This window comes from Candida jiufengensis (genome assembly GCF_024610255.1).
Source record: "Candida jiufengensis strain CBS 10846 chromosome Unknown scaffold1, whole genome shotgun sequence".
Classification (NCBI taxonomy): Eukaryota; Fungi; Ascomycota; class Pichiomycetes; order Serinales; family Debaryomycetaceae; genus Lodderomyces; species Lodderomyces jiufengensis.
The window spans coordinates 876,984-899,414 of NW_026261562.1; the positions used below are offsets into that span (position 1 = coordinate 876,984).

Here is a 22,431-nt window from a genome sequence, read left to right on the forward strand (position 1 = left end):
GCCAATTAAAAGATCAAAAACATAAGTATAGAGAAATATGATACTTCTAAATAATTTTCTACTCATTCAACTACTATTTCTCAACTTAGTTTTAGGTCATTTAAATTTTTTAGGATTGGAAGAACCAAACTATTTCAAAAAGGGAGATGCAGTTGATTTATTAGTGAATAAAATAGAATCAGATAAAACTCAATTACCTTATGGATATTATAGTTTACCATTTGTATGTCCTCCAATGAATGACGCAAAACCTTTACATTTATCATTAGGTGAAATATTGAAAGGAGATAGAATTTGGAAAAGTGGTTACAAGTTGGAATTTTTAAAAGATGAAAATTGTTTAAGGTTATGTGATTTAAGAGCAAGTGCAAATGGGATAAGAAGAGCTTCAAATTTAATTAAAGAAGGGTACGTGGTGCATTGGTCAATTGATGATTTACCAGGTGCTACGACTTTTCAAACATCTCATCATAATTCAAAATATTATGCCTCGGGTTTTCCTTTGGGTTTCGTTGAAAATGATATAAGTTATATATATAATCATGTTATGTTAGTTATAAGGTATCACAAACTAAGTAAAGATAAACATGTTATAGTTGGATTTGAGGTATACCCGAGATCAGTTATAAATGAAGAATGTCCAGGATCTAGTAAAGATTATGAAAATTTTGCATTAAAATATCAATATGATGCTGAGGGGAACTTAGTACAAGAACGGACTTTGATACCTTATACTTATTCAGTATATTGGAGAGAAGACAATTCAATAGATTATGAATCAAGATGGGATTTATATTATGAACATGAATTACAAAATAATAAAAAAAAAATTCATTGGTTTTCTTTTATTAATTCAATTGTTTTGATTTTTTTGGTGTCATTAATTGTTATGATTGTATTTTATAAAATACTAAAGAGAGATTTACAAAATTTGCAACCAAATTTACCTGTGACTGAAAAAGATTTAGATCACTCACTTACTAGTGGAAATAACTGGAGAAATTTAGTAAATGAAGTTAACACAACCCCTCAATATGAATTGTTATTAACTACATTAGTTTCAGGTGGTATTCAAATGTTGATAGTAATAGTTGGAGTAATAATTTTATTGACATTAGACTCAATATCATTTTTTGCAAAACATTCATTTATAAATAATCATAAAGGTGCATTTTTTTCATTATCAATATTTTGTTTTATGGGATCAGGATTAATTAGTTCTTTCATGGGAGTGATACTACATAAATATTTCAAAAATGAAAATCTCAATAAGTCATATCCTTTTTTCAATAATTTTATATTGTCATTATTATTTAGTGCTGTATTACCTTTATTTTTATTCTTGTTGATGCTTGTGCTAAATTTTTTTGTATGGGCTGAAGAATCATCAACTGCATTACCTTTTGGTACCATTATCATATTTGTACTACTGTTTATTTTAATACAGTGTCCTTTGGGAGTCATTGGTGGATATTATGGTAATCATTTTAAATTTAGTAACTACAAATATATTACAACTACTCCATCAGTACCTAGCTCACCAAACAATGATTATTACCTACCTAAAAAGTCAATTTTAAGAACTTTATTTAAATCATTTTCAATCATATCGTATTTTAAAAATGTATTAGTATTTGGAGCAATACCGTTTGCTGTTGTATTTGTTGAATTGTTCTTCATTTTCAATTCAGTTTGGTTGGAGAAGACTACCTTTTATTACATGTATGGATTTTTATTTTTAACAATAATTATGTTGTCAATAATAATTATAGAGCAAACAATAATTTCAATATACTTATCATTAACTTTCTACAATTACCCAAATTGGTCATGGTTATCATTTCAAAATGGTTCAAGTGTTGGGTGGTGTATATACGTTTACTCCATTTATTACTACTTCAAATTTTTAAATATTGATGATTTTATAAGTTCATTATTATTTTTCAGTTATATGGGTTTAGCTTGTTTTATAATTGGTATTGCATGTGGTTCAATTGGTGTACTAACTGGTTTAGTATTTATTAATAAGATTTATAGAGCTGTTAAACTAGAATAAAAGTAAAGTTGTATAAAAAGTAACGATGTAATAAATAAAAACAAAACAGAGTGTTACATTGTAGATTCAAACCTCAAATCTTATACTTTAATGTTTTAAATTTTTTATTTTTTTTATGGACAATCAAAAAATAATCTATTCCAATGATGAAGCACCAGTAATAATATCAACTAATTCATTAGTAATAACAGCTTGTCTAGTTCTATTATATAAAATAGAATAAGAATTAATCATATCACCAGCATTTTTAGATGCATTATCCATAGCATTTCTTCTTGCTGAAATTTCTGATGCATAACCTTCAGCCATTGCAGTTAATAAATTATTAGCTAAAGAAAATTCACTTAAAGTTTGAACTGGATCTTCACCTTCTAATTCATATTTATTTATACCTGGAGAATTTGCAATAATATCAGCTGCATAAATATTAAAAGTTGAAGGTTCAAATGAAACACCAGAAACAAATTTATTATATATAATTTCAACATTATCATAATGACCTAATTTTGCAATTTCATCAGCAATTAAAGCAACTTCTGTAAAATTTGGTTCTTGTTTTCCAACACCATTAAAAGCTAATACTATATCATTTGGATTTGATCTATGTAATTGAGCACGAACTTTATCACCAATGGCAACAATATCAACATTACCATTTAATTCTGCAATTCTTTTTCTTGAAGCTTTTGCTAATTGTGAATGAATTGATCCACATAATCCTTTATCTGATGAAACAACAATTAAAAGAGTTTTTTCTGGTTTAGCATTTTCTTTAGTTTCTTCTTTTTCAAATGCTTGTTCTGCTTCTTTTGGATCAGTATTTTCATTAAAATCAGCTTCTGATTCATTGAAAACTCTTGATGCTTGCATTGCTCTTTGAGCTTTATTTAATCTTGTTGATGCAACAATTTTCATTGTATTTGTAATTTTTTCAATATTTTTAATTGATTTCAATCTATCTTCAATTTCACGTAAAGTTGCATAGTTTCTATTGGAATTGAAGTTAGTATAACAGTTTTTAGTCGTAATTACAATTGATCCAATGAATATCTAGTTGTCGTTGTATGACTATGATCCCCCTTCTTATATGAATCAATTGTTGATATTTCAAGGACAAAATTGAACATACCTTACACGTGGAGCTGAACGAGCAGCTTGTCTAACAGCTAAACGAAACATTGATGTGAATATATATTGAAATGAATCTTTTTCAAGCTTAGTATTTGAACAACTGATTGAATTTTTTTTTTCACTATTAAAACAGTTTTCACTAACTAAAAAAAATTCGCACCTAATAAAAATTCGGTTACTTAATTTAATTGGGTGAATAAAAATTACCATCATTGCACTACCTAAAAATACCCCTTAAACCAGAAAAATTACCTCTTAAATATTTACTATTATTGTTAGGTATGATTAGATTTACAAGGATTAGTTAAGACCCGAAGTATATTATTTCGAGAGTAAGTTGTTGTATTTAACATTACTACGATCCCACTGATAGCACAAGAAATCGACCCAGAGAGATATGCTTGAAAATTAAAAAGCGAAACTTCGAAAGATTAAGTTTTCAGTTTGAAGCTTACACAATGCTTCAGAAACTTCATTTGTCCATTAAATCCCATTAAAAGTAACTTGGACCGTCTACTCCAATAACGGTTCTAATTCAATTTTTTTTTTAAATAATGCAATTATTATTCATTACTAATATACAAAAACCAAGAGTCTATAATATTTTTCCCCAAATTTCAAATTAACTTACTTAGATATATCATTCTTTTGATAAAATTGATAACCAGTATCTTTTTGAAACTCAAGCATTAATTTATATTTTTCAGCTAAACTTTTACATAATCTTAATTTATCTTCGTTATGATATCCTGCACATTTTTGTAAAGCTTCATGAGCTACTCTTCTTTCATAAGTTCTTATATATTCTTCCTTCAACCATGATTTTCTTGCTGCTGTGACTTCTTTTAAATTATTATAACTTATATCATCAAATGATACTAATTCTGGCCTCTGATGATTTGCATAATTATCTAATTTTCCCATTGTTTATGATTGTGTGTATATATGTGAGTTATGAATATGTAATAAGTGAGATTATTTTAAGGTAAAAAAGTAAAAGAATGTAATGCTAAGGATGGTAGGTTTGTAATTGATGTAATTGATGTGAATTAGAATTAAGTAATCTTTGATTAATCAAGTTGTATTATTTATTTTTCGTAATGGTGAAAAACTAAAATTTTATTGGATTAATTTCGCACTTAAAAAATTATTCCATGTCGTGGAAAATTATTGATTTGTGACATGACAATTTTTCAAAACATTGATTATGTTCACAAATTATTTGATACTGGTGAGGATGATATTTTGTTTTTTTAAGAGCTTGCAAACAAGCCTTCAAAACTCAAATCAATTAGCTGCATTTACGTTAAGTAATTTTTATTCCTATTTTATGTTTATAAATAGAAAAATATTGAGTCTGGGGTAAAATTCATATACAATTCTGGCTACCAAATTTTTACTAAAAAAATACATCAAAATAATTAATTGGACTAATATTTGATAATATCATCTAAATTTAATCTTATCGCCAAAGGATCAAGTTTATTCATTTCAAACAAGGTTGGGCCAATTGATACCTTTGAAAGAGCCATTATAAACAACCGGAACAATTCAAAAAATTAAACAGCGAAACAAACGACAAATTAATCATTAAATCATGTCTGAAAAACTAATTACACCTGAATCATCAAAAGCAGTAATAACATTTAATGCAAAATATATATCATATAGTCATACATTATTTGCAAGTCTATCTTTTTTAGCAGCATTAGCCGTTGGGTCATATTTACATTATCACAAGATTGTTGAAAATTCATCATTTGGATACCCTGATGAATGGTTCCCTAGTGTTTCAGCAACAATTGGTGATAGATATCCTGAAAGATCAGTATTTCAAATCATTATAGCATTAACCGCAGGTCCAAGATTTCTTTTGTTAATTTTTGATTTCATAAGTTTATTCAGACCAAATTCTTCATTACCATATATTGCATTAATCTCAGGAGTTTTAAGAACTTTCTGTGCAGGTGGTTGGATGTATATAACTTCAACTGATGATCATGATGCTCATGATGTATTTATGATTGGATATATTTTTTTGACTATACCTTGGGATGTCTGTAATATTTTGTTATCACCAAAGGGTTCATTTCAAAGACGTGCTCGTTTTTATTCATGTATAAGCTTTTTTGGAACGATTGTTCCTTTGATTTATTGGTTCATTCAACATAAAGTACATGTTAGACCTGGCGCTTATTCAGTTTATGCATATTTTGAATGGGGATTAATTGGATTAGATATTTTATTCGATTCTTGGTCATTTATTGATTTCAAAGATATTGAAATTTCTATATCTGGTGAGGGTATTAAATTGATTACCGGGCAAAAAAAAAAGAGCGTTCAAAATACATTGGCAAAATCTGTTGATTCTGAGCCATCAACACCTACAACAATAATCGCTCCGTTGGAGTTCACGAATTTAGAAGTTATTTTTAATCTTATAAATTCTTACATATATTGGACAGTTGTTACATCTTTATTTTTATGTGTCTGGTATTTTCCGTTATGGCATATGGGTCTTTCAGGATTTGAGGCAGTTATAATTTCATTATTTTTAGCACCATTATTATTAATTCCTGAACCAATTAGAGTATATCTTGCTCAAAATCCACAGTTTACAAGATCTTTGACGGTTATACTAGGTATTGGTGCTTATAAAGTTGAAGATCCAGAACAAAGATTATTGACCATAACAGCAGGCACTGTCTTTGCTGTTGTCTCAGTGGTAAATGAATTTTGGGCATTAAACAATCAACCAAAAAAATTAAATTCATATATTACTACTTTTTCATTAGGTTTATTAACTACCTCAGTTTTTAAATTTTTATGTTATTCAAATAATCCAATTTGGCCAATTATGCATAAAGAAAATGGGGGATATAATGCAATTGGTATTTTTTTGGGTTTACTTGCATCATTTTTTACACCAGCTTTAACTACAAAAGTTGTACCAAAATCAAATCCTAGTGGTTCATTTTTATTAGGATCTATTGGTTTTGGAGGTTATTATTTTGCATCACAAGCATTCTTATCAGATTCTGGAACATTGACTTTATTTACATGGGAAGGTTATCCAATAAAAGGTCCAACTCCAATAACAGGTGCTTTTCCACATCTTTTGGTTTTTGCAATTGCAATTTTGGTCACTTTGAAAGTACATCCGAATACATTTAGTAGTTGGAGTTATAATTTAGTTGTTGGTGGGGGAAGCACTATTGGTTTATACTTACTCAAAAATTGGTTAGGATTTCTTGCTACTTTGATTTACGTTTTTTATTTGGTTTCAATTGGACCAATTATTTGGCAATCTATAAGTGGATATAATCCAGGTGCTGCTTTCTTTGTTGGTTATTTTTTAAATATAGTCATATCATTAGCAAGTGTTTGGATTGTTGCATATGCTTTTGTTCCGGGTGGACCATTATTGAGGGAAAGAACTGATATTATATTGGGAGTTGCATTGATACTGATTTACGCTGGTATTGCGAACTACAAATTTAGAATTAATGATATAACCAAAATTAATTTTTACAGTAAAAGAACTTACAAACAAATTTCAACCATCATAACAATACTTCTTGCATTATCATTAGCAACCACAATAAAAAGATATCCATCATCAACTCCAAAACCTTATAATGAAGAATCAAAAACTTTCACAACCGGTATATGGTGTGTTCATTTCGGGTTAGATAATGATATGTGGTCATCAGAGACAAGAATGTTGAACCTTATACGCGAAGCAGAAGTTGATATCATTGGTTTACTAGAAACTGATACTCAAAGATTAATTGGTGGTGATAGAGATTTCACACAGAAAATTGCAGAAGAATTAGGAATGTATGTTGATTATGGACCAGGACCAAACAAACATACTTGGGGAGCTGCATTATTATCAAAATTCCCTATAATCAAGTCAACTCATCATTTATTGCCATCACCAGTTGGAGAATTAGCACCAGCTATTCATGCAACATTAGATATTTATGGAGAAATGATAGATATAATAGTATTTCATTCAGGACAAGAAGAAGATATTGAAGATCGTAGATTACAAAGCTTGGGGATTGAAGAAATCATGTCACAATCTACAAATCCAATGGTTTTAATTGGCTACTTGGTGACTGATCCATTAGTTGGTAATTATAATAATTATGTATCTGAAAAATCAAGAATGTTAGATATTGATTCAAGTGACTGGGATAGATGGTGTGAATATATTTTATATAGAGATCTAAAGAAAATTGCATATGCAAGAATATCAAGAAGTACAATAACAGATACTGAATTACAAATTGCAAAATTCAAATTATTTGAAGAAAATGAATCAACAATACAAGATTATACAATTGTAGGTGAAGATGAAGTTGATGACAACTTAAAAATGCCACAATTATTTAGAGGTGATGGAGTTAGAGGTCATAGATATCATGTTTTTGATGAACCTAGATATTTTTCCCAAAATATATAAAAAATAATTTAATGCATAATAATTTTTTTTCTATGTACAATTTTATTTTAACCCCTATTGCAATAAACCTTGAGATTCAGCTTGAGCTTCAATATTTTCTTGTTGAATTTGATTCATAGTATCTAAACTTTGACTATTTCTTAATTCATAAAGCTTAATCTTTTTCTTGATTCTATTCAATTGCCATTTTATTGGTATAAATGGTAATACTCCAGTTTTTTCTTCATATAATCTTAAATTAAGCCATATGATAACAAATAACCAGTAACAAAAATATGTAATAACACTTCCATAAGTAGCACTATTTGTCCAACCAACTAATGCGTTTAAAACCATCCACCATCCATCTTTTAATCCATTACAACAATTTACATGCCACACACTGGTTGAAATATCATAAGAACCAGGTCCACTACCTGTCTCACTAACATCTAATCCACCACATTTTCTTACGTATGATTCCAACTCCAAAAACCAAACCCCTCGACTCATTAATCCTGCACTTACTATATATAAAAAGCAAGTTGAAAAAATTAAAAAATATTGTAATGATAATTTGTTACCTCCTTTATATAATAAATATCCAATAAATGAACCTAATGATATTCCACATATGATTGATAGTGGGATAGATGAAGGTGGAGATGACATTCCAATGCCTCCAATAAATACAACTGCTTCTAAACCCTCTCTTAATGTAGTAACTAATGGTAATATTGCTAAAAAATATTTTTTGGTAAACCCCTTTTTCTTTTGACCAATGGTGGTTGATGATCTTCTCGATAATGATTTCGAGTTTGATCTCCCATTTGACGAAGTTAATGGGACACTTTCAGATTCTGAACTTGATCTAGTACCTCCATAACTATTATTATCACCATTTACTAATTCATCATTTGGTAAACTTTCATCATCTTCAATAGGTTCCAAAACATTTTCTTCTGCAACTTTAGCAATTTCATATTCTCCTTCCTCATTTAATATTTCTTCTTGTTCATTATTTTGATTATTTGTATTGTATGCATCACCTAATTTGATCCACCACTTTAATTTCATAACTTTATTTATACGTAATAATCCTATCCCCATTACTGTTATTATGATACTTGATAAAATGGAAAAAACACCTTCCCATACTCTTTCAGTATATGACCAATAATCTTTTCCAATGAAATAAAATGCTAATATGAAAATTAGGCCAATTATGAAACATATGACTAGTCCCAATATAGCGCCAATCCAAACTTGTAATTTTAATTTTTTTTGGACTTGACAATAACTACTATTTGTATTAGTAGTCGGTGGACCTATACTAGTTTGTAAATTTGCTTCATTTTGTTCTGAATCATGTTTATGGGATCTTTGATTTATAAATGATAATAATACAGATATTATAATGGCAGTTTCTAAAGTCTCTCGTAGTATTATAAAGAATATTTGTACAGAAAATAATTCTTGAAATTCAAGCATCTTTCTGGTCGGGGTTAGTGAAATACTAAATGGTTGAGTAAAGTGATGAGATTGATCAAATAGATAAAAATCAATGTGAAAAAAAATGTCCGATTTAATTTATACTAATAAATTATCTTGAAGATCTATGACGTAAATAAATGTATGGAAAGACACAAAATTATAGAATCTGACAACCATAGAAAGACAAAGAGAATTTATGAAAACGCTATCTAAATGTTAATATTATTCATTATACTAATTAATACTTTTTTTGTTTAATTTTAAAATCTAAATGAAGTATAACTGAAATGTAATCATGTATCAAACGTAAAAAAAATGGTGAAATATAAAAAGTTAAAAATGTCAATGTTTTTACTTCTTTATTTTTTATATGGAAATTCAATTGTTGCAGATAAACAAGTAATAAATTCATCATCTTTTGTAAAAGCTCTTGCATTAACAATATATTTCCCAGGTGGAACTTCATCTGGAATTTCAACAATTTTTTTAATAATTTGTTCACCTTTTTCAATTGGGCATTCTAAATCTATTTTAGTTATTTCTTCACAAATATCATAAGTTTGATGAATTAATTTTATGAATCCATATCTTACATCAACTTCAACATATGCACCATCAACTATTGTCTTATCAATATTACCTTTTGCTGTAAATGTTAAATTTGCACCTGTTTGTGGAGGATTTGGTGATATAATAACTTCTTTTAAATCTAATAATTGTGGTAAAGCAATATCACAAACTTCAATTGGTGATCCACCTGGTACTGGTTTAGTATTTATACCTTGATTATTGATTAATGATTCTTCTGAATTTTCTGACTCTTGTTTATTGATATGAAAAAAATGTGGCAATTGTTTTTCAGTTTGATGAAATACTGCAATTGCTCTATCAATATAATTATTAACAATTGATACTGAATGAACTGATGAAATTAAAGAAATTGCTAATATAGTAATTTTGGTGAATGAAACCATATTAATTGTTATAACCCTATGATTAATTTGGTTTATGAGTTGATAACAATTGATAAGATAATTAATATACTAAAAAAATATTAATATATAATAATTTAATTAGCCTCTCCTCATATATAAAATTATTAGTTATTGCGAAATATAGTAATTAGATAATGTGGAAAAGTATAGTAGTGTAATCAGTTCAAATATTTACAATGTTACTTTCCAATTCCGAATTTGGACTTATTAATTACTTAAATAGAATAGTAACAGTCTAATATAATATTTAAATTACATTTATAATTATACGAATATAAATTAAAGACTATATCATTCAATATACGACAAAAACAAGATCTAAATCATTTTAATAGTAATAAAATTTGACCTAGACACAAGCATTAGTTAATACGTAATGTGAAGTATTTTTGAAAAATACTATTTCTTTCCTTGTCAATTCTTTTGTCAGAACAAGTCTAGTTTTTTATTATTTTTACATGTACAATTGCAAGTTCAACTTTTCACCTCTAATTTAGGAATGAAAGAAGGTATTTGTTTCTTGACTAAATCACTGGTAATTAAGAAAACGAGAAATAAAAACTATTACAGGTATAGAATTAAATCTGTTCTCACGAAGTCTAATATTATTTGTTTAAAATTTGGTTGCAAATCAAATACAAAATTGGCAACAATTACTTAAACACAATTTTTTGTAACATTGAAGTTATTTTTCCAATGATTAAAATAATTTAACCAAAAAAAGGCTTGTAGAATTCTTCAATTTGGTAAGTTGAACAATTGGAGTAATAAGTCTTACAATTTTACCCTTACATAGAAGCAGAACTAGTTAGGAATAAAATTCTAACTAATCAGCAAATTACCTGAAACATCCTAATTCCTAGTTTACAAACTCTTATTAAGGTTACAAATTTACGATAAGATCTTGAAACGTTTTAGCCAGAATTCCATCACTACAATATACTAATATCATATTAACGAGACTCTTTTGGCTAATGAAAAAAAAAAAAGAAACATTCTGAAATAATATACACAAAATCAAATGTAAACAAACATTAAAGTATAAACAAACATTTTCAAACATGTAATATCTCTTCGAATAATTCAACTACATAAGTCAAAATGGCAATTGGAAAGTCAACAAAAACCATAAAAACCAGAACTTCAAAAAAATATACAGAACAAGATATTGTGAAAGCATTAGCCCTCTTGAAAGAAGACAGTAGTATTTCTGTAAATTCGGTTGCAAAAAGGTTCCACATTCCTCAACGTACTCTTCAAAATAGAGTAAGTGGTACCAGATCTCGTCAAGAAAGTCACCAAAAGCAACAAATATTAACTCCAAGACAAGAATATCAACTTGCAACTTATTTGGTTGCATGTAATGACAAGCATCAAGGTTTATCACGTGCTGAAGTTGTTGAAGAAGCTCAAGCTATTTTAAAAGCAGATGGTCAAGATATTAAAATTGGTAAACATTGGTGTGCTAGATTTATGGTCCGCCATGATGTTTTGAAACTGATGAGAGCTGCTATTTTTGAAGATTCCAAAGCATTGAGTTGTGATAAAGACGAATAACTTTAAATTTGTATCATATTCGGTTAAATTATTATTATATATGTGATGAGAATTAAAATTTAATTAACAATATTAAGATGTCAATCATATTAATACTTTAATTTTGTAAAAAAAGCAATAGTAATGTTCAACATATCAACGTTTCTATGTTTGAATAATTTTGAAAAGCAGTTCAACTAAATATTTGGTCCAAATAATAATAAAAAATATGATTACCACGTGTAAACCTTAAAATTTATATTTTTGTGTAATTAATAAATTACTAATAACAAAAATGATTAATTTTTTTACAACCAAATTTATTCAAAATTCAAATAACTTTTTGTATATTGATCAAATTGATTGTATGATTAGAAGACTTGTTAAGCTGATGTGTTACTTAAACTATTTATTCAAAAATCCTTGATTCTTTATGACTAGTTTATTATCATTTGATAGATGAAATACATAGACAATTGACATTATCACAAAATCCTAAAATAGACATGTAAGCGGCTTTATGTGCAGCTAATTTAAATTTACAAACCAAAATTTTATATAATAAAAATAGAATTAAAAATTAGAAAAATTCTATAAATTTTCAATATTAATTTCTTCATAGATTTTTGAATTTATTTATTATTACATTCTGATTTTAAAATTAACCAACCAAATCAATTTTAAATAGAATCAAAATTCGTAGAATTAAATTTAAAATTATTTCATTCAAAAAATCTTGAAATTTATTAATTAATAAAAAAAGAGACCAAAAAGAAAGAATAAAATACTAATACGTTAATTAAAAAACTTTAAAAATATAATATTATTAACAAGATTAATATTTTCAACAAGTTTTAAGGTTACATTTTTCAAAATCTTATTTAAATCTTTTGAAAATTATACTTGGATTTCAAAATAGATCTCAAATATCAAGTATTAACCAATTGAAGCTTTAATTTGAATTGAAACATCATTAATTATCAGTCAATTATACAGTTATTCCAATAATTATCTTATCAAAAAATTTGAATTATCATTAAAGCTAAATTTTCGTAATTTTTGAATCATCAATTGAGTTTTCAAAAGATTTTTATTGAGAAAATAAGTTACAAAAAAACTTTAATAATTAAATTAACACATTTTTAATTATTACTACTTTATAAATAATATTGATATAAAATTCCTTTTATAAATCTTAGAATTATTTTCTAATTTTTAGTTTTCAATTTTTTCAACAACTTTATTTTTAAATTTAATTATTTAATTTTAAAGGTAGTAAAATTAGTAGTAATTTTACAATCATAGTAATTGGATTAAGGATTAATAGTCATATCATCATCAAGAATAAACTCAACTTTCATCAATTTATTTGAAAAAAGTAATTGTTTCAAAAAAATATATTTTTGCGTTATCAGTAAGGAGATTAATTTTTTTTTAATTGAAAAAAAAAAAGTAGTACAATTACAGTGTAGCAAATAAACTTACAACGAACCAAAAATCAATTTTTCAAAATCCTTAATCTTATAATTACTTAATAACAACCTATATATCAATTTCAAGTTATGTCAGCAAGTGAAGATCCGAAATCAACAATTAGTGAACAAAAATCTACTCAACCTCAATCGAGTCAAGGTCAATCCAAGATGTTATTTGGAACTAAATTAGAACATGAAACTTATGCACCATGGAAAGATTATTATATAAATTATAATCAATTAAAAAAATTATTAAAAGAAGGAGTTATATTAAAAAATAATTGGACTGATAAAGATGAACAAAATTTTGTTAGTGCTTTAGATGAAAATTTAGAAAAAGTATTTGGATTTCAGCATAATAAATTTGATGAATTAAATGATGAATTAAATAAATTACAACAACAAATTGAAGTTGCTGATATTTTTAATGTTGAAAGTTTTTCTAAAAAATTAGATAATTTATTAAATGAGGCACAAAATTTGGAACATTTTCAAAGATTAAATTATACTGGATTTATAAAAATTGTTAAAAAACATGATAGATTACATCCAGATTATTCTGTAAAACCTTTATTAAACGTTAGATTAAAAAAATTACCATTTCATTCAGAAGATTATTCTCCTTTGTTATATAAAGTTGGTATATTATTTCAATTTTTAAGAGAAAATTATGAAGTTGATCAATCTTTGAGTAAATTATCATCTTTTAACGATGGTGCATTAAGTGGCGAATTTCAATCTTTCAAATTTTGGGTTCATCCTGATAATTTAATGGAAGTTAAAACTACTATTTTAAGACATTTACCTGTGTTGATTTATAACTCCAAAAACGATGATGATGATGATGACGATGACGATGATGAAGAGGAACCAAATAATTCAGGTAATCACAAGGTAACTCAAACTGATCAAACAGTCAATTGTTTATATTTTGATAACGAAGATTTTGATTTATATAATCATAAATTAACAAAATTAAATAATTCAGCAACTTTAAGAATTCGATGGATTGGTAAATTAAGTGATAAACCAAAAATTACGATGGAAAAAAAACAATTTGATATTAATTCAAATTTTCATGTTGATGATAAAATTGAATTAAGACAAAAATATATTAATCAATTTGTTATTCAAAATTCAATACCATCAAAGATTTTAAAACTAAATGATGAAGCAGCTGTAAAGAATTTATCAAAATTTATTGATGAAAATCATTTACAACCAATTTTAAGAACCACGTATAACCGTACAGCTTTTCAAATTCCAGGTGATGACAAAATTAGAATTATAATTGATTCTAATTTAACTTTTATTAGAGAAGATTCATTTGATTCAAGATTACCAATTAGAGATCCAAATCAATGGCATCGTTTAGATTTAGATAATAGTAAAAATTCACAACAATTTTTAAGAAAAGGTGAATATAATAAATTTCCTTTTTCAACTATGGAAATTAAAATCAAGAAATCATCAGTAAAAAACTTTAAAAAATTACAATGGATTAATGAATTAATCAATAGTTCTTATTTAGTTAAAGAAATTCCAAATTTTTCCAAATTCATTCATGGTGTTGCTTCATTATTTTTAGAAGATGATAAATTAGATAATATTCCAATGTGGTTTAATGAATTAGAAGGTGATATAAATGATGATTTACCAATTATACCATCTAAAGTTAATAATGATGGTATTACTGAATTAAGTAATGATGATAATTTATCTAAATTTAAATCAATGATTTTGAAAAACAACAATAATTTCCAACCAAGATCTGCTTCATTTTCAGGTAGTTTATTATATAAAGATGAAATTGATGAAGTAAATGGTGATCAAAACAAGATAGTTACAATTGATGAAGAATTATCAACAACTGATAAATTACAAACTAATCAACAAGTTAATTTAACAACTGATGATCAATCATCAGATTTCGATGATGATGAGGATGAAGATGATGAAGAAACTTCTTCAAAACCAAGTAGTATATCAAGAATTACAAGTCAATTTTCAAGATTAATTGATGTTGATTCAGAAGATGAAGAAATTGAATTACCTGTAGGAGTTATTAAACCAGAACAATGGATTAAAAATATGGGACCATTAAAAATAGAACCAAAAGTTTGGTTAGCTAATGAAAGAACTTTTAATAGATGGTTACATGTAACAACTTTATTAATGTCAGTTACTTTTATAATTTATTCATCTACTTTAAGATCAAATTTTGCTGAATTAAGTACTTATTTAGCTTATTTTTATTTTGGATTAACTGTATTTAGTTGTCTTTGGGGTTATTATATTTTTATGGAAAGAAGAAAAATTATTATGGAAAGATCAGATAAACATTTAGATAATTCTGTGGGACCTTTAATTATTGCATTTGGTTTAATATTTGCATTAATTGTTAATTTTATATTTGGTTGGAAAAGTTTAGATTTAGATTATGAAAATAATCAATTTTATCAAAATAATCCAATGCATAAAAAAATCCATCAATTTGTTGCAGAAATGTTTTAATGATGAGTGTATAAAAGTTAATAATAAATATAATATATTAGTTTGAATAAGAAATTGTTGTAGTGTAAAAGTTATAGTACTTTTGGTGGTGAGTTGTAATTGAAAGTTTAGTGTACAATTTGGTAGCTATAAATTTTTCATTTCACACGGTGTAATAGATATTTTTCAACAACAACAAAATATTTCACTAACTCAATCAAATCAATCTAAAATTCCAAACCCACCACCACCCCAAAATGTCATTGAACATATCATTATACACAGTTTCAGCATTACTAATATTAGACAACGAAGGAAATAGATTATACGCGAAATATTATACATCAACATTAGATGAAACACAACCAATTAAGGAAATAAAATCACAACAACAGCAACAACCAAAATCAACAAAATCTCAAGCACAAATTAAATTTGAAAAAAAATTATTTAACAAAATCAACAAGATAAATCAAGATATTATATTATTTGATAATCAAATTATAGTTTATAAACAAATAAATGATGTTACAATTATATTAGTATCACCAATATCAGAAAATGAATGTTTAGCATATACAACATTATCAAATTTAATAGAAGCAATAACTATATTATTAAATAATTCAATTGATCAATCTACAATTGTAACAAATTATGATTTAGTAAGTTTAGCAATTGATGAAACTATAGATGATGGAATTATTATTGAATATGATCCTGCTACTATTGTAAGTAGAGTTACTAATGCCCCGGTTGTTTCAACTGTTGATTTAAAAAATATAGATATTAGTGAAAAAGGGTTATTTAATGCTTTAAGTTTTGCTGGTAAGAAGTTACAAGAGAGATTGAATCAAGGTTTATAAAAATTAGAATCAAGACTTTTAATGCATATTTAATGTTCAATAAGTAATTTAGTTTTCATCTTTCAAGCATTCGTTCAACGTGTTTTGTTTCATAAAGACAAAAGAGCAATCAACTTCCCATTGCACTTAAATTAAATTTTATGTAGATGTAATTGTAAATTTGATGACCAATGTATGATTGTACAAACATCAGTCAATTTTGAGTACTGACAAAGCAAATTTTTGTACAAGGGTTGAGTCAAATTTTGACCAATTTCTGCGTAAACCAATGGCCATCATTGCTCTATATTGACTTTATATTCGTTATAATGTTGGACCAAAATTGAGATATATAATTCCAAAAAGTTTTGTCTCGAAACACAAAATCAAGACACGACAAATTTTCAAACTTGTATTTACGTTAAAACAACTTTTGAAAAATCTATACAACCAAATTCAGTAATCATTACATCATCATAAACCCACAAATGGAAGATTCATTTAATTTCAATCTACTAAGAATATCGATAGCCCAAATACTAAAATCTCAAGGATTTGATAAATGTAAACCATCAATACTAAATATAGTTACAGATTTATATATAAATTTTTTTAATAAACTAGTGACAGAATCAATAAAATGTAGTCAATATAGAACTCAAACTAATGAACCAGAAGTACAAGATGTTATGCAAAGTATGATTAATTTAGGATTAATAAAAGCTACGAATCATTTACAATTACATGATGATATGTTTGAAGAATCAAAATATAATACAAAATCTGTAAATTCATTTAAATTATGGGTTTTAAAAAGTTATGGATTCAACTTGCTAGTAAAATTGAATAAATTCCCAATAAATCTAGTGGAAAACTTAATTGAAAAAAGAAAAATAGTAGATGATGATATAGAAACAGAATTAGAAAAAAAGAGAAAAAAACATAAAGAAAGACAAGAATTTTATAATCAATTAAAATTAAATGATAATGAAATTCAACAACAACAAACTCGGGAAGATATAGAACTTGAAATTCAACAACAACAACAAAATTTAAATTTACAAAAATCAATTGCAAAAATGAAATGGATTAATTATTTATTAGAAAAAAATTTAAAATTAGGTCACAACTTAAAATTTTTAGCATCGAATGAATTTATAGTTGAAGAATTTTTAAAATTACAATCTGATGATAATTTCCATCCAAGTAATCAACAACAAAATATAAATGAAATCATAACGAAAATGGATCAAAATCAATATCAAATTTTAAAATTAGAAGAAATTGAAACCACGAGTAGCATAGAGAAGGAGAAATTAGAAGAACATTCAAAGTTATTACAAAAACAAGATGAATTGAAACAATATCTACCATATAATATAAATTATAATGAAGATAAGTCTATAGATTCTTAATTAAATATATAAAATAAAAATAAAACTTTATACTCTTAAAAAAAAAAACGCTGAAGCATTATCAAATTTATTTGATATTGCCTGTAAACATTTCCTATTCTAAAGTTCCACCTTCATTGAATGATCCATCAGAATTAAACGTGTACTAAGTGTTCCCAACCGCCAGCAAGTCAAGCACAAGAGCGACCCAAATTAACCTAATTAATTTACGTGGTGCAGGCCACAACCTTTCGACAATTTAACCTCTAACTTCACATTAAAATCATTAAACCATCAAGGTGATTAAAATCAGCTTGGGGATGTTTGACCAATGTTTGTTTTATAGTGGAAACTAGCCATAAGAAATTTTGGTACAGGGAGGGCCTTTCACAACCTCCACCTGTAGTTAAATTCTGTATTGCCAAGTTGTATTTATTACTTTTAAATCCCAAGTTGTATTTATAATTTTTAAAACCCCAAATTGTATTAATAATTTTTAAAACCCCAAATTGTTTTCATTGTTGTCGAATCCCCGATTGCCGTTTGTTAAACCCCAACTTGATATTTTATATCTATGAAAAAGGTAGTTCATTGAATTTGAATTTTTTTTATGTATAATATGAAAAGAAAATAGTGATATAAAAAAGTAACATTTTTTTTTTGTCTCACATTCAAATTTGGGTCTCACATTCAAATTAGGCCTTCATGTCAGACTATTACATTTTTAATTATATAGACTAACATAGATGAAATTGGGAATTTAATTTCTCAATATTTAGTTGTTCAAGTTGGGGAAGGAATTCAACTTCAAAATCTTCGTACTTAGTTCTTATTTAAGGTATTACTATTATAAATTATTTATACAAATTACGAGATAAATGTTCTAAATTATAGCTTAAAACAGAAGAAAAAAATATAAATTTACATGAAGTTACTAAATTGTGACTATAAATTCGAGAAAATGTTCTAAATTTAGTTCCCAATCGGTGGAGAAAAATATAAATTTAAATGAAATTACTAAACTGTGATTTTATAGCTGGTTAAAATTAAAGTGCACAAGATGTTAAAAAAAGGAAAATAATTTCATAACCATATAGAAATTAGACTAAATAAATATCTACCCTTGAAAAATTCACAATACATGTAACTTATTTTCTCGAAGAAAATTAAGTTTTTTAAATTTGCATATACTTATTCTTTGCATCTGGATCCTTCAATTTATTTAAGAATTCTTGGTCATCAATTAATTCATCATTTTTTCATCAATCTCGTAATTGAAGAGTGTTATTTGAGTTCATTATTTATAGAGTTTATCTAATTTTTTTCTGTACTTTCAAAATTTACTTTAATTTTTAATTTTTGAAAAGTATTATAAATAAGGGTCAATCTTCGAATATGACGTTAATTGACAATAAATATGAATTATCGCTTAATTGAGCTTATCTTTTGATATATAAAGCAAGTTTTGTTAACTTTAAAAACTTCTGTATCTTATTTAATCTTCGTATTAGTTTGCAAATTATTAATTTAACTTAAAAGAGAATAAATTAAATAATAAGAAATCTTAAATTAGTTAAATTCACAAAACCACGTTATAATAATAGTTATTATAATCAATCTTTATTGATTTAAATAATAATTATCAATCATAAAGAACAATAAAATCAATTGTTTATTGAATTGGACTTGTTCAAATGCAATATACAAGTAAATCTTTTTTTATTGATTGCTCTTGGTAGTTAGTATTATGCAAGATACTATCGAGTCAATTACTTAATCAATAATTTGTAATATTTAAAAAAATTTCCCCTTATTATAGACAATGAAAGAGTACCAACAAATGATTAGATACAATTCAGCAAAGCCTAAACGAGAACCAAAGTTCCAATTTTATTAAGTATGTACTTACCAAGGCTCTTGAAGTACTAAAATCAATTTCTGAAATTCTTAGTAAGATACAAACAATAATATCTATACAAAGTAGGTCACAGTGTTTTAAATTTCCAGTCAGTCCGATTTATCCAATTCTAATATCAAAAAAAGTAATGACATGTTTAGAATTGAAATAATAATTTGATAAATTCATTCTTATTATTTGATGTATTATATTTTATTCAATATTTTAATTATATACGCGTTTAATAATTTTATTATAATTGTTATAATTCTACTATATAGAAAGATTGAATTTTGTACTATAAAGAATATATTTGAATTCTCTCCCCTTTCAAGAAATTATTAAACGGTTTACAAAAGTAAAATATCAGTTTAAATATATTTAAGAATTAATTTAAATGACTTTGAAATATTTTAACAAGCATTTCAAAAGGTATTTGACCGTTCAAACCGAATACTAATAAATTAGTTGGTTGTAAATATGTTGGAATCTTTCATAATAAAATTTACTAACCAAAATTTATCATAGAAAAAGACGCGTCTTAAATTTAAAAATTCTCAACATTATATTAATTTAAGTAATTGTGAATAAAAAATTAAATTTAAATTTAAATCTTAAACTTTTATAAGAAAGTTAAAATGTGAAAAATTAAATCATTTTACATTTCACTTGAAGTCAAGTCTAATTTAATTTTAACTACATTGCATTTACTTTTTGATTGAATATCAAATTTAAGAAATCTTAATCGATTGTTCATTGACAATTGCTTTTTAATTAATTCATATTTATTAAATAAAAATTATTTATAAATATAAATTTAATTTTCTACAAAAAAAATTAAACTTTTTTTTCACAAATATTTTATAATTATTATTATAATAATTATAACAAAAACTTTAATAAAATTAATTAATTAATTAACAACTTGAAATTTTCAATACATATAATTTTATATTATTATTATATAGTTCAATTATTATAAGAACTTAATATTATAATATATAAAGATTAAAGTGATAATTATCATACAGGGTCATTTAAATTTTAAGAATATATATATATCACTTATATTGAATTAGTTTCATTTGGAGAAATTAACATACTTATTATATCATAAGAGATTAAGAAATTTCTTTAGCATTTAATTAAGACTGAAAAAGCTTTTTTAAGAACCAAAGATACAACTATCATAATATCAATTTCTTAAACACTATTCAATTCACGTGGATTAAATCAACGTATTTATATCAAAACAATTAATAATTCCACTAGGTTAAATTAACAAAACAGATTTTATATTCAAAAAGAACACTTGTATTTATTCTATTGCATTTTCATTCTCATACTTTCACATTTCAGAACTCATATACTATAGCATATTTTATAATGATTAATAAAAATTTAAATCTACATTTACAACTTAATAAATTAGAATTTAATCCAAATAATTCTATTTCACAACCATTTACTCCAATTGATCAAACTTTAAAAACTCCAATGGAAGCACCTGCAAATCCTTTAGTTCCTCCACCATTACATCATCAAAATTCATATAATAATCAAAATCATCAAGGATTTTATCAAAATCCTCAATATAATGAAAGTGATGATATTTTAACAGATATTGATGAACCAAATAATAATCATCAAAATAATATACAAAAAAAGAATCCATATTTAACATCATCATCAAATGGGTTAAAAAATTCATCAATATCTAATTTATCACTTAGTGAAATGAATATAATGAATTATAATCAACAACAACAATTACAAACTCAAAATGGAGGATCACAATGTAATTCATCAATAAGATCAAGATCATCACTGATAAATTTAAGAAAACAATCATTAACAAGAAACAATTCAAATAACTGGTTACACATTGGTAATATGAATCAAATAAGAGCAAACCATAATAATATTAACAACAACAATAACCTAAATAATTTTGATTTTAATAGAAGTACTGATTCATTAATGGATTATGTACCTTCATCAATTATAGCTAAAACTTCTGCACCAATACAACAACAACATTTAAACTCACAAACTCCACCACCTTTACAACATCAAATTAGTGATTCAGATATTCCAATATTTACAAGAAGTAGAAGTTCAACAAATACAAATTTAAGAAATAATTTATCAATAGATACAAATTTTAGAAATGGTTGTTATAATAATAATAACAATTATGGTAACTTCCCAAATTCAGGATTTGCATTAGATTCTCCATTTTTATCAACAATAACTCCAAATGATGAATATTTTAATTATAATAATTTTCAACAACCACAACCAAATCAACAACAACAACAACAACTTTCACAGCCTACTACTCCAATACTAGAACAACCATCAATGGAAGAAATTAATGTACCTAATCATGTATCATTAAGTGAGAAGAAAAGAGATTCATTGAAATTAAAAAGAGGTATTCATTAAGTGCGTTTGTTGTTTTATTCATTTATTTTTATTTCTGTGATATTTATACTGTATTTATTTTTTGCATTCACCTTAAATGGACCGATTTTATATACATTTTTAGCATTGGTATAGTTTATTTTAAAATATCTATTTCATTTTTAACATTCAATTAACTGTAATTCTCTAACATTTTTATGTGTAGTTACAACCAAAAAAAAAAAAGATTTGGTTGCAA

The 22,431-nt window shown here is 25.6% G+C and overlaps 11 protein-coding genes across 11 annotated transcripts; 7 read left to right on the forward strand and 4 right to left on the reverse strand. All coding sequences in view use genetic code 12, as the record gives it.

Annotated features, from left to right (window-relative positions):
* Nucleotides 1-37: 37 nt before the first annotated feature.
* Nucleotides 38-2,056, forward strand: KGF54_004154 (uncharacterized protein; the record flags this gene model as incomplete). The annotated part of the gene is made up of 1 exon (XM_051764822.1): nt 38-2,056. The coding sequence occupies one exon, from the start codon at nt 38-40 to the stop codon at nt 2,054-2,056; it is 2,019 nt and encodes a 672-aa protein (XP_051618196.1).
* Nucleotides 2,057-2,191: 135 nt separating this feature from the next.
* Nucleotides 2,192-3,235, reverse strand: ATP3 (F1F0 ATP synthase subunit gamma; the record flags this gene model as incomplete). Its single annotated transcript, XM_051764823.1, has 2 exons — nt 2,192-3,044; nt 3,186-3,235. 2 exons carry the CDS (start codon nt 3,233-3,235, stop codon nt 2,192-2,194), a joined length of 903 nt encoding a protein of 300 aa, XP_051618197.1.
* Nucleotides 3,236-3,814: 579 nt separating this feature from the next.
* On the reverse strand, nt 3,815-4,111 carry KGF54_004156 (uncharacterized protein; the record flags this gene model as incomplete). The annotated part of the gene is made up of 1 exon (XM_051764824.1): nt 3,815-4,111. The coding sequence occupies one exon, from the start codon at nt 4,109-4,111 to the stop codon at nt 3,815-3,817; it is 297 nt and encodes a 98-aa protein (XP_051618198.1).
* A 673-nt stretch (nt 4,112-4,784) lies between these two features.
* CWH43 (Cwh43p) lies at nt 4,785-7,658 on the forward strand (the record flags this gene model as incomplete). The annotated part of the gene is made up of 1 exon (XM_051764825.1): nt 4,785-7,658. One exon carries the CDS (start codon nt 4,785-4,787, stop codon nt 7,656-7,658), a length of 2,874 nt encoding a protein of 957 aa, XP_051618199.1.
* Nucleotides 7,659-7,712: 54 nt separating this feature from the next.
* FTH2 (Fth2p) lies at nt 7,713-9,128 on the reverse strand (the record flags this gene model as incomplete). The annotated part of the gene is made up of 1 exon (XM_051764826.1): nt 7,713-9,128. One exon carries the CDS (start codon nt 9,126-9,128, stop codon nt 7,713-7,715), a length of 1,416 nt encoding a protein of 471 aa, XP_051618200.1.
* Nucleotides 9,129-9,490: 362 nt separating this feature from the next.
* On the reverse strand, nt 9,491-10,105 carry KGF54_004159 (sterol transporter; the record flags this gene model as incomplete). Its single annotated transcript, XM_051764827.1, has 1 exon — nt 9,491-10,105. The coding sequence occupies one exon, from the start codon at nt 10,103-10,105 to the stop codon at nt 9,491-9,493; it is 615 nt and encodes a 204-aa protein (XP_051618201.1).
* Nucleotides 10,106-11,227: 1,122 nt separating this feature from the next.
* On the forward strand, nt 11,228-11,683 carry KGF54_004160 (uncharacterized protein; the record flags this gene model as incomplete). The annotated part of the gene is made up of 1 exon (XM_051764829.1): nt 11,228-11,683. One exon carries the CDS (start codon nt 11,228-11,230, stop codon nt 11,681-11,683), a length of 456 nt encoding a protein of 151 aa, XP_051618202.1.
* A 1,541-nt stretch (nt 11,684-13,224) lies between these two features.
* On the forward strand, nt 13,225-15,651 carry VTC3 (vacuolar transporter chaperone; the record flags this gene model as incomplete). The annotated part of the gene is made up of 1 exon (XM_051764830.1): nt 13,225-15,651. One exon carries the CDS (start codon nt 13,225-13,227, stop codon nt 15,649-15,651), a length of 2,427 nt encoding a protein of 808 aa, XP_051618203.1.
* Nucleotides 15,652-15,887: 236 nt separating this feature from the next.
* On the forward strand, nt 15,888-16,496 carry KGF54_004162 (coatomer subunit zeta; the record flags this gene model as incomplete). Its single annotated transcript, XM_051764831.1, has 1 exon — nt 15,888-16,496. The coding sequence occupies one exon, from the start codon at nt 15,888-15,890 to the stop codon at nt 16,494-16,496; it is 609 nt and encodes a 202-aa protein (XP_051618204.1).
* Nucleotides 16,497-16,963: 467 nt separating this feature from the next.
* KGF54_004163 (uncharacterized protein) lies at nt 16,964-17,890 on the forward strand (the record flags this gene model as incomplete). The annotated part of the gene is made up of 1 exon (XM_051764832.1): nt 16,964-17,890. One exon carries the CDS (start codon nt 16,964-16,966, stop codon nt 17,888-17,890), a length of 927 nt encoding a protein of 308 aa, XP_051618205.1.
* Nucleotides 17,891-21,152: 3,262 nt separating this feature from the next.
* On the forward strand, nt 21,153-22,214 carry KGF54_004164 (uncharacterized protein; the record flags this gene model as incomplete). The annotated part of the gene is made up of 1 exon (XM_051764833.1): nt 21,153-22,214. The coding sequence occupies one exon, from the start codon at nt 21,153-21,155 to the stop codon at nt 22,212-22,214; it is 1,062 nt and encodes a 353-aa protein (XP_051618206.1).
* Between the last annotated feature and the right edge of the window lie 217 nt (nt 22,215-22,431).